Raw genomic sequence first — 17,702 nt, forward strand, 5'->3', positions numbered from 1 at the left:
TTTGCTCTTGCACTTGTGCTGCTCCCAGTCTCTGATGAGTCTTGGTGAAATAGTACCAGTACTTCAGCTTGGTACCATATAGCATCCTAGTGACATGCCTGTAGTTACTTGAGACTTAATTACTTGTCATGGATCCACAGTTTATCCTTTAGGAAGACTTCTGGCTTCAACTTGGAGGTCTCAATGGATAGAGTACTTATCATAATCTTAATAAGCATTTCTGATTGTTATTTATCTTGTTTTTAAGATGCGAGCTGTGCTTTCCATTGCGTGTTTCAGACTCCGTCTGTTGTCATGCTATGGCCTTGTCAGCTAGATGAAGCTGTTCCCTGCTCTCAGTTATTCTGTACCCTGTAGTACTCATGTTGTAATGAAGCATTAGGCCTCCTCTTTGATATGCTACGTGTCGATCCCACTGAGGTGCCATTTTTTTTTCTTTTGTAGCCTTTGTTATGGCTACTATGTGTGTTTTACAGGGTGGGTTTTTTTTAAACATCCCATTTGAAATGCAGGCTGTATGATTACCAATCATATTAAGATACAGTAATATCAACCTGGTTAACAGGAACAGAAAACATCCAAGTTGATCAGGGAAGTTATACCTGATTATACAGGCAACATTTGCATTTACCTTTTGGTTACAGTGTTAAATTAGGATTTGTTTATGTTTAATTCTGTGTTCACTTAGCAGGACTTAAAAGCCTTTTATTAATAGTGACTAATTTGTAGGAAGGAAAATTTCTTACAGTAGTCTCACTCATTAGTGGCTGACTTTGGGATCTTCCCATAGTGTTTCTGTAGATACCTGAGAGCCATTTCCCCAAAATCTAAGACTCCCCAAGCAGAAAAGAGCTGTCCTAGTGTACCAGTTAGACGAAATCACAGCTTTGTTTTACAGAAGTTCACAGTGAGAGCTACTGCTTCCTTGAACTCAGCCTTATCTGAAGAAAAGGTGATTTATTCCCTGACTCATTTTTCAAGTAAATTTAACCATTTCTAACAGTGATTTCTCTATCTGCCACTACTCCTGTCTGTTTTTTTCTGCTTTCTCTCCCACATACCATCTGTCTTATTTCTGGTTTCTTTTCTTTTGAAATACTCTAAGCTAATGCAGCACATAGAAAAGAAGTATGAATATTTATAAACCATCACTGCCACCTTGTTCTGAGGGGAAGAGGTATGGATAGCTTCCTGCCAAGTCAGTTGATGCTGGGATTGCAGAAACCAATTGGGATCTGCCTACTTGGATTACTTGGAGGGGATGCTACAAGGAACAACTCAGTATGGTCAGTGGTTCAGCAGTATTTGCGTGCTGTGTCAGTAGTCATTGTGCATGAGTAACATAGTAGGCAGCTGTAGTTAACTGTCTTGTGGTCAAGTAATGCCCCAGTCTGGTGGCAAGGGCTTTATTTTACTGTCGCCTTAAGCGGCAGCATTTCTGTATGCTTTGTAAGTAGCTGTACTGATGCCAAAGACCTGGACACTTCTGATAAAGCTGGGTATAATACTGTATGCAGGTTTTGGTAGCTGTTACAAACTCAGCAAATGTTTGTAGGCCATAGAGTGGCTTGAGTTTTTCCTTCATACTTCTCACTTTGTCACAAAGGCTCAGATAATTCAGAGAAGCATTGAAGAGTAGAATAATTTTACACATTATTTGTATGAGATTTAGCATATATATTAAAAAGAAATTCTTCACTTGTGACATATAAGCAATGTTTGACTGTTTGTACTTGCTTTTTTTTCCATCCTGGTTGCTGATCAAACCTTCTGCAGTGACGCTGCTGCAGACTGAAAGGTTAAAGGTAGGAGCAGTGATAACCCATGATGTAAAATTCAGGCAGTTGCGTTTGTCCCAGCTCTAAATGCTTCTGAAACGCAGGTGCTGTCTGGTAGATGTGTGGTGTGAGTGGTAACATCCTGGTGAGAATGGGTGGAGAACTGAGGAGATAAAACTTTGACTGTTACTTTGTTACAGAACGCTGTGCTGAAGCTGCCCAGGTATGTGGTGAAAGATTGACTTTGCCTGCTTGTAAGCGAGTCACTTGTGCAGATATGGCCTAAATGATTAACAGCTATGCAACAGCTGATGAACATGAAAGTCCCCTTGCCACCCAGATATGTGAGGTCAAGTAGCAAACAGCCTGAGTAGTCATCAGAGCATTAGGAGACTAATTGAGAACCACAGAGGAATGAGACTGGTGGCTTTCTGCCAGTGCAGTAAGTTGTGCTCCAGTCCTTGTGCTTAGGTATCAGCTGAAGAAATTTCATTTGATTGACAAGTAATTTGTTTTTTGGGTGGATTTTTTGGTGTTGTTGTTGTTGGGTTTTTTTAGCGTATGATGCTGAGCTGTGTTCATTAGGTGGGCCTTGCTGTTAGGGGTGAGTAGATGGTGGGAGGTGGTTTTCATTATCACATCACTGTACAGAGGCTAGGCAAGAACTTCCAGTGACATCTACATTTGTGTCCTGCTACAGCCATGCGTACAGGATGGAAAGTAAAACCTTATGTGTTGGGCTAGTGCTGTTGTGGTTGATCATTGGGGCACATTTGTTTCCTTACCTGCAGGAATTCTGGATTCTTTAAAATTGAGATCTGCTGCTAGCTGATCAATCAGTGGATGAATTGTTAAGTGGGTTATTTGTTTTGAAAATTGGATTTCCCTTTGTGATGCATAATTTCTGTTAGTACAAGTAACACATTGGTTGTCATGAAAAGAGCTGGAGATTAGGTTTTTTTCTCTTGCTCTGTTGACACTGTGCACTTAACCCTATTGTGTGAGTATTAAGTTTGTGTTTTGTCAACTAGTTGTGTCCTTTCCTGAGCCTTGCTCTGGTAGTTCCCAGTCCCAGGCTGAGCCTGGCAGGTTTTATGAGTGGAGGACTAGAAACTACTCTTGAGACCATAATGGTTCAGCAAGTACAAGAAATCCAGGATCTTCTACAGGGAGGGTGGGAAGAGCAAGTAATGTGAGCCCCAGGAAACAACCAGACCTTAAGCAGTGGTGTGTGTTGGAGAGTTCTGGGCTCCGTGGATGGCGAGCTGTGGAAAAACCACTGTGCCCAGGAGGGTGGTTCCTAGCCTTTCTGCTCAACCTGGAGCGCGCTTCCAATTAAGCTTGTGAGAAGAGCAAGGAAGGCACATTCCCTTCCTTGTTTTCCTCCTGGGAAGGAAATGTGGACCCGAACCTGGCAGAGCAGGGACATGCTCTTGCAGAATGGAGCCCTACTCCACTAGGGGCGAGCCACAACTGAACAGTGCTGTGGGCAGTCTGTGCAAGTGCCAGCAGAAAGCAAAAGGAAAGCTGGTGGAGCTAAGGGGCTGCCTGTAGCATCAAACCTGATTTTAAGTTGATTCTGAGGAAAAGTGTATTTCTTTGTACATGGTAACTGTAACATATTCATTTTGTCATGTAGACCAGCGTAGGATTTAAAATGTAAGGGCTTCAAGTTACAAAATATTTTTTTTGGCAAAAATATTGTCATCCCTCAGTACATGGTAACAAGCCTTTGAAAGTCTGTCTTATGGCTGTGGTTTTTTTGGGTTTTGGTGAGGTTTTTTTTTAGTATCAAGAAAGTTTGTAAACAATCAAACTTTCTTGGATGTCACTGAAATCAGGACTTCACCTTCAGTCCTGACCGCAGTTTTCAGCTCTTAACTGCTTTACAGTCAGCATTATATTGCACTTAAAAGGCTTTACCTGGTACTGTAATTTGTAACTGTTGTTTAAGTTTGTATTTCTTCTTCATCCCATGTACGATTTGTGTGAGTTCTGTGATGAAAGAGCTGTGGATAGTTATTACTGAAAGGCTCTAGGATGACAGGATACTGTGTTACAAATTGGAATTTACTTTATGTGGCCTTGAAACATCTCTTTCTTACTGCTTCTCTTCACTTTTGTTTTTTGCCTTTTACTTCACCAAGTCCAGCAAGCAGATAGCTCAGAAAAGCAGTTTTGACCTGTGGAAATGAGTGCCAGGTCTTACGTACTTATTAGGTTAGCCCAGCTATGTGTTTGAGAATGGAAGTGTGCATTTTTGCCCTAGGTCTTGCAATAGTTATTGTTGAGAATATGAATCTAGCTCTGGGGTAATGCACTTCCCACAGGTTATGTGTCAGTCCATTTTAACTACAAATCACTAATGCACCTAGACAAGGGTAAGTGTAAGCTGCTTTTCCTATCATTTTTTAAAGGTGTAAGTCTCAACACAGCTTGGACAGGTTTTCAGAGCAACTGTGAAAAAGTGTGGATTGCTGTCTGCAACTGAATTTTAAGTTTTAACACCAAAACTCAAATCACTACAGCCCATCACAAAAAGAGACTGTAACATGGACCAAAAAAGTCAACCAAAACTTGTTAATGCATTGTTTTGGCTGGCTTGAACTTGAGGAAGGGCAAGCGATTACTTTGATGTAGCTAAGACAAGGTTTTGTTTGAAACATATTGGTCAGTCTGAAACACTTGCCATTACCAGCTATTTCAGGCATAATTTGTGGTGAATGGAAAGTTTGCAGCTTTTTATCTTTGGGCCCCAATTGTGCAAATGTGCAGAACTGGTAGGAGTACTGCATAACTCATGTGAGTAGTCTGTCTGAATGCGCTTGGTACATGAGTAGAGAGTTCAGTGATGTTCCAGTACCTGGTGATGTGGCAGAGATGGCATTCCATGAAAATGTGGCACTGGGGGACTTGAAGCTATTTGTAAAATTAGGTCAAATGTTGTGATGTTTCTTTTTGATGAGGGGGAGGAAAAAAAAATCTAGATTCAGAAATGCTGAACTATGTTGATACTGTCAATATATTATGTTTTGAGTTTTAGTTTCAAAATCAGCTTGTTTTGTTCAACAGGAGCACCTTGGTTCAATAATAATGTTTAAAGCACTTGAGTAATCTGAAAATAAAATATATACTGTTGTTACTTCACCAGAAAATTTCTACATTTCTGTATTTTATGCAACAGTACTTAACCTTAATTCAAGTGTATTTTTAATTTTTTTTGAAAAAAATAAGACCTGAACCATCTCACTGACTGAACACATCCAGAGTGAGCAAATAAAGTCCAGATTAGATACACTGAGGAAAGGGTAGCATATAGCTGTTTTGTATGAATGGTTCTGTTGTCCTGTCTTTTCTACATGCATAGAAATAGATCGCTAACTATTTACCTGACTAATTTTGAGCAGACACTTAGTTGTGCACACACTTCTGTGTTCTGTTAGAACAAGGAAAAGTTGAGAAAACTTATTTTTCTATTTCCGGAAAGAAGCAAGCAGCTATTCAGAGAGACTCTAATTAGGTAGGCAAATGTAACTGTGCTATGGTATATAGCAAGGGGAATTCAGTTTGCGAGGAGAGTTTTTGCTTTGTATATAGTGCAGGATGACTCGCACTACAAGGCTAGGAACTGTGGGTAGTGTTGTACAGGAATTTGTAGATGGAGGAAGGAAAAATTGTAAGATAAAGGTTTTAAGGATGTTTCAGAAAAGCAAGAGAACTAAATCATTCTCAGTTACACTATATCTGAAGGAATTTTTCAAGGAGGAAGGAAATAATTAGAAACATTGCTGCTTTTATAATGGGCTTCAGACTATGCAGTGGGTAGAGGGTACAATTTACTGTCCATTGCTGTAATTTTAATGCACCTAACGCTGCTAGCATCTGAGCACCTGTAAAGCTGCACATGCTGGTGTAATACAAGGTCAGACTCAACAGACTGTAATGCAATAAACATTGCAGGTTAAGGAGTTGAAAAATAAACAACAAAGGTTTCCAGTGTTACATTTTTGCATTACAAATGTGCAGGATTTTCTGTTAAGATTAAACTGTTCAATACATTGCTTAATGTACAGTGTATGCAATGTGAAGTTAAAGTTGCTATGGAAACCTGGCATTTTGGTTCTTTTAACAGTGTTTCAGATAGGAGAAATTTGCATTGCGTTACTGTGAGACTCCTTCCTACCCCCACTCCTCAGCTCCTTTGCTTCTCAGTTGGGAGGTGGGCGACAGAAAAAGCCATGGCCTGGAATTTGCATGAGTCAGGGTCAATTGAAAAAAAGAGATGCTGAGTGGAAACTTAAAAATTATAATTTTACTTTCAAGTTGCTCATGTGCCTTGAGTTTGTTTGTGAAGTGAGGAAGTACTTAAATGTTAATCTTTCACAGTGTAGTGGCAGTGGGCTGTTGAGGGTCATTTTCTAAAAACTTGAAAAGGATGGGTACTTTGTAAAGGTAAGTTTTCGGTAATTTTCACAGCATGATTATGAATATTGTTGGAAATGTACTTGACCTAAAAAAACAGTGACCACTTCTAATACTTATTAGATATCTAAATATTGATGGGTTTATTCATATTTTAACATTTGTTGCCTGTCCCTGTTCTGTAAAGTGTTGAGATCATGTTAATAAACTTTCATTGAGTACAATGGCAATGTTTACAAATATAGACTGAACTTTATGCTTAAACATTTTGGGACATAAACTAATTGTAAGTAGAAGGTGATCTATGGTACCTGTGATTTATGGTATGGTTATTTGTGCCAAGCATCAAGTGGCATCTTTGTGGTTTAAGCGACTCTTCAAACACCTGCCTCTTTCTGCTCTGCCTCTGCTGTATTTACCGTTGGTGTAAATGCCTTTATTGGGTTGGTAAGAAAAGAGCTGAGAAGCGAGAAAGCAAATTTTCTGTGAAGCGGAGAATGTGCATTTGTCTTCCATAGTCTTTCCCATCTCACGAATGCTGCCATAGGCCTCAGCAGCACTCATCTTTTGAAGTGTGATGTTGCCGAGGCCTACCCGGCGAAGTTGCTGCTGAAGGAGTTATGTCGACGGTTATCTGCCCAAGCTTTCTGCCGCAGGTCTGCCTTCTGTGGCAGAAGTATGGGTATGCTTGTAGTTCAGCTGTGTGCCGCAAAGCTTGCTGAAGTGGGTGTGAGCTAGCATGGCAGGATATAAACTGAACTGCAGATACAGAGCTGCCTCTGCTGACTGCTGCGGGTAATCTGTGTGGTAATTTTGCTGGCGGAGTGGTAGCAAGCAGCTGAAGTAGCTGAGAGGGAGGAAGGCGAAGGGCAGTAATACTTTGAACTGGCAGCTACTTGCTGCATGGATGTATTTTAACTGCCTGAGAGAGGTGACTGAAAGCCTAATGTATTTGGCTTGGCACTTCAGCTGGCCAAGGTCCACTTGATCACCAAAGGATGTTTGTTGTGCATCTGTCTACAGTGGTGCTGCTGTTCCACCAGTGCAAATCCCTCTCAAGCCCTGTGTAAGCTAATTTATAGAAGTAACTGATGTATGGCCAGACCTGGGATATGCGACACTGGATTCAGTGGCCCTTAACAGCGTTCTGTGTATGGTGGGTCATAGGACGGTTCTTCTGGTTGCTCACCTAGCATGAAGGTTACCAGGCAGTGGGCTGCTGGGGTTTTTTGCTACCTGACTTGCTCTTCTAACACATTGCTGCATAGGAGTAGTTAGGGTGGAGTGGCTTTCTGTTTGCTGCTTCTGTTCCTTTGCTTGGTTTAGAGAGGGCAATCTTAGGAGGACTTGGTCATGTCCCTTAAAAACCTGGTAGAGAACCCCTAACTCATTGACTCTGGGAGCACTGTGGTTATCTGTATTCATATGTTTTGACCTTGCTGATGGTCAGGCTTTCTTTGAAATGTTTCTAAACAGATCAGATGATGAAACTAGAAGTTGTTATAAGCAAGGAACATGCTTGTGTCAACTGCCAAATCAGCAAGGTAGTACTGAGGGGGTTCTTTAAACGCTGGTTGATGTGTAGAATGTTCATCAAGTTTTATTTTTTAGAAAACTGCAAGTACTTGGTGTTTTGGTTGAACGCTGCTAAACATATACATAGAAGTCCTTTGTGTGTATGCCTGCATGCTCCAGGGAGAGGCAAGAGAACAGTGGCATTGGTCTTACCCTCTCTGCATATGGTAGACTGCATCCTCCTCTTGTTCTGTGGTGGTGGAGCTATGATGCTGTACATCCATTTAGGATCTGACTCAGAAGTGCAGTAAACCGTAATAGAAATGCCTTAGCATGTGGCATAAGCACAGGCTTGATTTCATTCAGCAGGTGTCCCAGGAAAGAAAGGCACAAAGGGTAAGCCATTTGCCTTGCAGTTACAAGATCTGTGGGTTTGTAATAACTTTACAGAATGACCGCAGGGTCCTTCCGGATCTCAGTCTCTCACCTGTAAAGTGAAAGCAACGTTCTTGAAAAGGAATGTTTGAAAGGCTTAACTTTTATTTTAAAAGTAGCTAAAATTTACTGGAATCTCAATTAGCTGGAACCAGCACCCTGCAAATTCTTGGGATTTCCTATGGTTTATAGATGTTGAGGTTTTCTGTATTACAGTGGCTATGAAATGCATTCTGTTTATCCAAATGCTAATGTTTTTCTGTTGCCTTGTACCTTTTGTTAGAATATTCGGTAGCCAGAGACCAGTTTATTCTGTCAACAGTTCATGAAGATGCAGGATTTGGCATTTTAAATCCACATACTGCGTGTACTTGTACAATGTGAGTGTGAAAGGCTGTGGGGTTTAGAAGGCTTGGGCTTGATGCTTAATTGAACCAGAGTGGGTTGAAACAGGGGATACAAGAGAATGAAGGTGTTAATTATTTTAAAACTTCTGCAACAGCGTTCTTGTTGACTTAAAAATTAAAACCAAGTGGCCTGATTTAAAACAGCACTGCACTTCTGCATTTGGTATGGCATAGCACACTACCTGTTAGTAGTTTACCCTGTGTTTTGTAACCGGTTTCTGTCTGGCAACTGCAAGCAAGTTACACAGTAAAATACATTGTTCCTTATGGAAAATGCATCTGGTGATGTTCAGCTGCCAAGGAGGGAAGACTAATTTCTTTTTTGACAACCATCAGTGGTGATGTGGAATTTCTGGTAGGTCTTTTGCTTCCATATATTCTGTCTGAAAGGTGACGGCCAGAGTTAGTGGGTGAAAGTCTCTTCTGAAGCAAGGTAGGAAGAATTCACCTGGGGAGTGCGTTGGAGCTGAATCAAGTTTTGTTAATGTTCTGTTTCTGAATCAGAAATGTTTCTGAACACTGGTTCTTATTTATCTTATTTGAACTTTATTGCAGATCCAGTTGGTGAGGTAAGGGTGATCTAAGCTTAGCCTGTTCTTACTGCATTAGTAGGGAATGAAAATGTTTAGACTGTTACTACACTTCTCTCTATAGTGGGATAATAACCTCCTAAATATTGCACCTAGTTCCTCAAGAGCAAGGGTGTTTGTTTCCTTTGCCTATCTTACGTCAAGATCTTAGCTTCACTGACCTTGAGAGTCCACAGGGTGCAATAGCCACATCAAATCTCTCTCTTTCTCTCCTTTTTGAGATAGAGAAATTGTGATACTGTTCTGTGTTTAATCTGAACAAAAAGTCCAGAAATCACTTCTGCATACAAATTTATTTTCGGTCTCTTGATTTTTGCATTTTAATTATTTGGGGATTTTAAGAGCACACTCTTGTTACAAGAAACATGATAGGCTTAATACTTTAAAGGTCAGTGGAGTTGTGTGCATAAATATGGGTTATTCACCTAAGCAAGGGTTGAGTCATCAGCTTCAACTTCACCAAGGTGAGAAGCTCTCCTAGATTAGTTTAGCACTCTTCAGTTATGTATAATGGACTGCAACTTATTTATAGAACTTATTAATGTTTTAGAAATAACATTATGCTTTATATGGTAACTATAACGTAACTATATAATTTTATTAAAATAATTCCATATTTATCTTAAGGTAGCTTTAGAATAAACAACTTCTTGTCCATAGTACTGGATCTAACAATGTAATTAGTCTGTGCTATGTTTTATTGGCTATGGTAGTGCTTTCCTGAAAGCTTCCAATCTCACTTTGAGCTAGGTCATTCTGCCTGAAGACTAAAAAAGTTGTAGCTTACTCTCCTCTTCACTGGCTGTGCATTTCTGTTAGCTTTCATTTTGAGATGCTGTAGCATTTATTCTGAAACTTTTGTCTTTATTATTACACCAAATGAAATACACTAGCAGAATAGAAAACTAGTAAAGCTCAACCTGGTTAGTCCAGTCAGTGAAGTGTTAATGAAATACTGGAAAGTTTAGCATTTCTCATTGGGTGCTAATGTGCTTTCACCTTGCTGTTTTTAAAAATGGGATGGATGTTGATATGAATGCTAGAGTTGATATTAAGGCTTTGGCTTGTGAAGCTTAATTGTAAGCTTTTATATGACCCAGTAGCAAATCATAATTAGCCTCCTCTTCCATGTTAATCTGCTTCTGTTGCCTTATGCTTAAAGGTGTTGTGAGTGACCCTATACTGCAACCTTGCTGGTGTGCCCTGGAAACTGCTTTGGGCTTACCAGAGGCACAGAGAGCAACCCCCAAGGGTTCATTTGCAGATCTAGTACACTGAAAATGCTTCTCCTCTAGTGGTGATTTGTTCTACAGCTTTTATTCTGCCAGCTTGGTAGACATTTTTAATATTGCTCTTGAAGTACTACATACATATCTTTCCTTTTTTTGGTCTTAATATTGACTTGATGTAATCCTTGTCATCTTTCAGGGCACATTTTTTTAGGGGTTAGAATTGGCATATATACCCAGAAGACCTGTTAGTTTTAAGAAGACACTCTGCTGCAGAGTTGCAGATCTAAGCAGAATTGTTACTAATGCTTCAGGTTTGAAAGTGACTGGTGACAACATTTGAATATTCATATTACAGCAGGTGATGGTAAGGAAGCATACAGTGGTACGCGCAGATGTGTGCAGTCTTTTTCTGTACCTCTGCTCCTGAGACTAAAATAGAGAAACAAAGATAAAAAACTAATGTTTGGGATACTGGACCAGTGAGATGGGTAGCAGGTGAGAGCTACATGGTGCATCTGGGCAGCATCCTGTTCCCTCAATGAAGTGGGCTCTCCATGTTACATCCTTGACATGACCGTGTCCTCTTGGTTGTCTCACTGGGTGTCTTCTGCCTTAATCTGCTCTGTCATCCTAACCGGAAAATTTGTGCTTAGGCCTCTCACCTTCCCTGCACATTTTTCACAGTATGATCACTGCCACCATTGCTTGCCTTGTGAGGCCCATGCTAAGGTACAGGATACTACCCTTGACTTGGTTTCTGTAATGTCAATTCATTGCTTTTTTACATATTTGCTGAAGGAGCCGAGAGCATCATTTAAATGTAGATCCTCAGAGGAGTTAGGCTTTTTATTTCCTTTAGTGGATCTGAGCGTTAGTTTCTGTGCATGTACGTGCACAGCCAAATACAGCTGAGACTGTGCTATTGGTCTCCAAATTTAAACCAAAACTGGCTTCTTGTCAAAGTGTTCTTCTCCCTTGATCTCATTGCTGTTGGTTATTGAGGCTGGTTGGATTAAAGCTGGTGGGAGGATACCTGCACATACTGCTCTTAAGCTCTCATTTGAGCACGTGGAGGTACTTTATGTAGTTCAGTTCCCCATTTGCAAAGTAGGGAATTACAGCATTTTCCTACCTTGTGAAAGATCAAGAGATACTGATTACAGGGTTGTGGAAATATATCTAGAGAGTTGCACATTCTTGAACGTTTTTGGGTTTTTTCTCTGTATGTCTTTCCAGGACTTGCAGTGGGCACAGATGGCCAAAGACAAGATATCAAGTCCACTGAATGTTCTAAAAATAATCAGATACTTCATTGCTTTCTGTATTGCTAGTGCTGTTGGATGTCCTGTTGTTCATGTGCACGGTTTTGGAAAGTAATGCTCACAACTAGAGGATTGATCATTGATGCTTCAGAGCCAGCAAACAGGATTTCTTGGTGCTTACCCCTGAGCACAGCAAGCAAGTCCTTTTGTTGTCTCATTAAAACGTAAACTACTTAAACTGCAAGTACCAAGGTATATTATTCTTCATGCCTGAGGAGGCAGGGGAAAGAGAAGAAAAAAAATTGATAAATGTATCAAAGTCTTTAGAGGATTTAGGATACTTTATTCACATATTTATTTATGTTTAATGTTTACCTCAAAAATACAGTTCCCTTTCCCTTTGTTTATCCTCACACTTAAAGCATCTTCCTCTTCTGCTGCTTTGAATGTACCATGACAGGAGGCTGTTGTCCTGCAGTGCCAGGTGGCAGAGCAGGCAGCAGGAGCTGGGAGCAGCATTTCTGGAGGTCTTGGGAAGGTGGTGGCAGTTGCAGTGGTGTGGGTACCTGCAGTCAGGAGTTCAGTCTGTTCCTGTGATTTTGGTATTTTTTTTTTAAGTTTTGTGTGTGTGTCTGTGGCCTTGCTGTAGCATTCCCACCTTCCTTTCAAACTCCCAGTAGCATCCCCAAAACTTCCTGACAGCAAGTATCCAAAACAGACAAAGCAAGTATCCAAAAATATGCTAATATAAATGAAAAAATCCAGAGTCAAACCCAGCAAAAAGTTAAGGTATATTTTTGTGTATTTTGTTCTTTTCTTCTTATCAGGTGCTGACATCGACTAAATTTGGAGAGTGGTAAATTTTTCACAGGTTCCTTACTTAAATGCATTGTTTGTCTATCAGGAATATCTTTCCTCCTGAAATCACCTAACAAATAGCATTGCTGTAGACATGTAATACAAGCTTTTCACTGTCTGTTTCCATTTCAGTGTAAAAAGGGTTAAACTGAGTATGAAATTTCTGTAAAATCAGCTTTATTATCATTTGAGTTTGGACTGTACTCATGATACATGAGTGAGATGTCTGTCTCCCAGCATATAAATATCCCCCAAACATGTATATTTTTAATAGTCTGCCTGATTCAGGCTTTGTGTTTACCAGAGAGGAGCTACCAGGAAACCAAGATTCATTTTAATCATACATCCTTAATAAAATTTTAAGCAATTAATATTAATAAAGAATACCTGGATTTTCTTTCTTGAAGGTATGGTGCGGGGAAGTGTGGAGTAGCTTTAAAATGTTGGTGACAACCTATAAAGTAAACGTAACTTTTGTACTGTTACTGCTTAAAGAACTAAAAATTGAAAAGGACCTTTCAGAAATACTAGTTTTCATTAGCAATTATGGCAGGTTATGCTGTGATCCTCTTAGCTTTCAGGCTTTTTTTTTTTCTCCTCCTTAAAGTCAACTAGTACATGAACAATTCCCCAACAACAAAAGTATACTCAGAGGTAATGAAGTCAGCACTCCTAATGTTTGCTTTCCTTAGTACTATGTTTTCAAAGTTTAATTTTCAGACTTAAATATGCCTTCCTAGAATGCTACCTTTGTTTCTTCTAAGAAGGTAAGCCAAATAAGTTTTAAGTCAGCAGAGTGGGACCTGATGTTAAATTATTAGATTGTGAAAATTAATTGGTGACTGGATACGAGATCCCTGTGTATTTTAATTAGCAAAAGAAAAAAGAGATTTCACCTGAATGCCATTGTTACTTCTGGTCTGTGGATAACATTCCAATTTCCTGAGTGCTCATCTGTTCTGAATGTAATTTTTTTTTTTTTTTTTTAAGTTCTTGATTTATTCCTCCTGACCATGTGAAAGGATGTGGAGTTGATGTGAGAAGAACAGGCTCCATAACCACGTTGTCATTGCTAGCTTTGTTTGGTGTTGATGAAAGCAAACAGCAAACCTTACACTTGTTGAGCTGCCACACTGGTTTGGTGCTGGCACCTCCTGCAGCATAATCTGTGGTTAGGTCTAGGCTTCAGCCCTACCTCCTCTCTCCCCTGCCCCTTTGCTGGAGCAGGGGGTGGCTGCTCGGGCACTGGGCAGGCAGGGTTTTCTCCTCTTGGCTCCCTTATCTGCCAGCACAGTGCTGGAGCAGGGCTGTTATTCCCCTGGGTGGGGTCTGTAGATCATAGGAGAGGATGGGAATGAATGGAAGGAGCGTGCTGCTGACTTTTGCACAGGGTGAGGCCCTGAGGACAGGTCTCTCTTCCCACCCTTCATCCCAGCTGATCATGTTTCAGTGAGGTGAGAGGGGCTCTCCCTGCTTCACTTTTCTCATTTCCATGGGTCCTGCTGCCCTTGTGGGGCATAATAGAAAACTTGTGGGTTTAATAGTATCTCAGTGCTCTGTGGTTATTTGATAGTTCTTGGTATCAATGTGAGATTCAACAGTGCCCTTGTACACACCCTGCAGACTGTACTGAAGGCAAAGCAGACAAAGGGGAAAGAGTTGATACTCTTCCTTTGAACTCTTGTAGTTTGGCTATAGAGGTTGTAGTTGTATGCTTTGAAAGATTTATTTTTAACTCTAAATGCAGCGCTGACAAATAGACCACTTTTCATCCTCTGAAGATCTAAGCACCTGCCCCTACTGGGAAGGTAAGGATGCATCAAAATTTTCAGGAGGTGTGTGTTATCTTAATACAGGCTGGACACCTAAGCAGGACAATTTGTTTTAATGCTATTAATGCTACTATCATGTAGGTTTCTCTGTCCCGCTGAAGACTGCTCCATGCATTACCTTGCAGAGATGAAATAGTATTTTATTTATAAAGCCAAAGATGTCATAGGCAAATTTGCTATTTAAAGAGTGACCATTACCGTAAGATTCCATGTGATGCATAAAGATCAGAGAGACTGGATTTTTTTGATGCACTGGATGTACTAAAAATTGAGTAAGAAAAAGTTCATTTTGAAGCAATGGACTTTAATTGCTGTGGACTGATGCTCTGTAAATATGGAGGGAAAATTATGGCAAATATTTCTGAAAGAAACTAGCATTATATGTTCTTGGGCTTTTCAAGCAGATTATTTTTGTTACATTATCTCTGTTGTTGACATCTGGCAGTTTGTAGCTTCTGATCTTTTAATACAGGGGAAAATAATGGGAGCTTATTAGGTCCTGGAGGAATTTTTCTTCTCTTGCTACGAATCATAATTTATGTGGCTTCCATTTCTTTGTTATAGAGCCCATTAGGCTGAAATGTTTAGTAGTAACTTCTAGTTCGACCTTTACTCTGGAATACTCATAAAGAACTCTTTAAGATGTTAACTTACTTCATGCATGGGTGCAAACCATCAGGGTAGACTGGATATGTGTTGGACTGAGGAAGAGGATAAAACATCTTGGCAGGAATCTTGGACAACAGTTTATGTGGCATATTGTTAATTGCAGTTATTACCTAGCAGTTCAAAAATTCCTAACGTCTGGTTTCTAAGTGCCTCAGTAGGGCATTCTGCAAAGAGGTGGTGATTTCCATGTCAAAAGCCAGTGTTACTGGTATCTTCCCCCCTTCCTTCTCTAAAAAGACTTCTCAGAAAACTTTTCCTAGTCCTGTGTATCTCAAGGTGAGTGCAGTTCATCTGGAGAGCAAGAGGTCCATGGTGTTTCTCCCATATACTTGTTTGAACTTGAGTATTGTTCACAACAGTCAAACCTGTGTAAAGAATGTAGACTGCTTTTTCTTTTCTTTTACATTGTTTTAAAACTTTCTTATTTCTTACTGTTTTACAGAATTTGTATAAAGTGAACGTGTTTCTGATTATAGTGTTTGTACTGGATGTTTCCAAACTTTTCTTGATCTTCCTGTCTATAAAACATATGAAACCAGGAAGATGTTTTGGTATAAACTATTTAACAGTTTGCAAAATATTTTAATCCTTCCAGGGTTTTAAAACTTGCTACTGCTTTTTGGGCTACTTGCTTTGCAGTATCTCTCTTCCTCTGCTGGAGAAACTAGCCTTGAGTGCATTGATTGGTTTTTGTCTCATTGTATACTAAATGGCATACATCTGTATATCTACTAAATACTATATCACATGGCAAGCATTGACGGGTATAAGTTTTACTTTGCTTTGTCACTGGGTTGATTGCATTTCCACAATGCTGTTGGTTTTTGTAGGTGTTGTTAGACACATTGATTTATGAACTTCCTGTTTTTAAATGTTATATACAGGGCCCTCTGCCTGGATATGAGATACTGAGGGGAAAAAGAGCATCACACTTGGCTGCTCACCTTGCCCGTTTGACTGTACATAATGGAGACCAAGGAAGAAAAGAAGGAACGAAGACAAGGCTATTTTGCTCGGTAAGGTTACAGGGTTTATTTCAGTGTTGATTACAAAATGGAACTCCTTATTCTGTCTTTTTCACAAGACTATGATTTTTCCAAGTATGTATAAAAATGAAACCTGTGCTACATTATGTACCCAGAAAGTACTTTCCTTGCTGTGTCCCTAATGTTGGAGTGGTGATTTTTTTTCCTTTCGGGTTGTGGAGATGTTATTTGTAACACAAAACTGTGCTTGGGTACTCAATTGCAAATTATACTGCATTTGAGCTTCCAGCATCCAGTTCCTGAAGAGTGTTTATAAAAACAAGCACATCTAAAATGTAAATATGTTTATCTGATTTCAAATAAAACACATACTAAGTAGTATTATCTCATAGGATAAGATCAACTAAGACAGAGTAAGTTGCCCAGACTGTATCATCTTTATAAGTCAAAGCAATGTTTTTTCAGTCAATATTTTTTATAATTTGGAATTAAAGATTGGTGAATTTTAAGAAAAAAGTTATGTTGATTTCCCAATAACTTGTATTTGTTAATTTAGCAAGTCTGTAATCACCTCTGAGCTTTGATGTAAAAGGACCACCAAATCTTGGGGGAGGAAATCAGTATAAAAAACATCTTTGACTCAAAGATACTTTTTTCACTGTTGAAAAGGAGAAGTGGATACTCTCTCCACTCAGCACTGAGTAACTGTTATTGAAACTGCACTAGAACACTAGCCTTAGTGCATTGCAGATGTTGAGAGACATGCTTGTCACACCACTTAGAAGTGGCAGCGTGGGGAAGAGTTGCAGCACTTCTTTATTGCTGTTCAAGTGGTATGTAGTGGTGGCTAAAGACTTGCGCAAGTGTGGTGAAGGATGTCTGTTAATGCCAGGTAATTTGCTTTCCATTTGGAGGACTGCAGTTACATTGATCTTGACAGAAAGGAATGTTGCAGTTTGGGATTTTGAGAAGGGGAAATAAACAGTGGTGCCTATAGCAGAGGAGATATCAAGAAGGGTAAAGCAGAAGCAGCTAAAGAGATTGTACTGAGGAACAAGTAATTTCTTGTTAAGGAAGACTCAGGCCTTGAGAGGTGTCTGCTTTAGTATTGTAATCTGCTAAAGATTCTTTAATATTGTAGAGAATGCTTTGAGTGCTTTCTGAATGCTGTCTGCTAAACAAAATGGAAGGCCACAAGAAGATTTCAGCAAGTCCTTGACATTTTATTTAATCTGTTTTGCAGCTTTCCTGTGTTACTTGTGGCTATTCTCTTATAAAAATTCACAGGGACAGTGTCTGTTGTATGGGCACAGGACATTAGGCAAGGGTCAAGAAGACCTGAAACCAGTTCTTAGTTCTAGCACTTACCTGCTATGTAACTTTTGGGAGGTCACCTGTCACTTTCCCTCCTGGCTTGCATCTTTTTTCTTTATGTAGGTTGCAGGCCCTTAAATGAAGTTCCCACTCTAAGCAAACCCGTGTGTTTTCTACAAGAATGTTCTTGCAGACCCTCAAGTCATGTTTTAATAGAAGCTAAAGTAGGTCAGAAGGTGGTATGCTCATCTTACCTTCATGTACATTGTCTGCATATGGAGTCAGGGACAGAAGTAGAACTGAATTTACATGTCCTTGATTTTAGTCTAACATCTTAAGTCTAGCATGCTTCCTCTAGTAAACAGGTGTCCCAGCACTTGTGGGTGAATGATTTGAATACTT

General features: G+C 39.8%; 1 protein-coding gene across 7 annotated transcripts in view; it reads left to right on the forward strand.

The window, feature by feature from the left end:
• Nucleotides 1–17,702, forward strand: part of NCOA7 (nuclear receptor coactivator 7) — a 100,586-nt gene that overhangs the window by 10,256 nt on the left and 72,628 nt on the right. For 4 of the 7 annotated variants that reach the window (XM_037391382.1, XM_037391389.1, XM_037391387.1 and 1 more), the window contains exon 1: nt 15,903–16,016. Coding sequence is in view for 3 of the 7 variants with exons in the window: in XM_037391386.1 (XP_037247283.1) it covers nt 15,967–16,016 (50 nt within the window). In the remaining 4 variants the exon portion in view is untranslated. Of the gene's footprint in view, nt 1–15,884; nt 16,017–17,702 lie in introns of those variants that run through there. The other 3 variants (XM_037391386.1, XM_037391384.1, XM_037391383.1) reach the window with 1 other exon arrangement.

This window comes from Falco rusticolus, chromosome 6, assembly GCF_015220075.1.
Source record: "Falco rusticolus isolate bFalRus1 chromosome 6, bFalRus1.pri, whole genome shotgun sequence".
In the NCBI taxonomy this organism is placed as follows: Eukaryota; Metazoa; Chordata; class Aves; order Falconiformes; family Falconidae; genus Falco; species Falco rusticolus.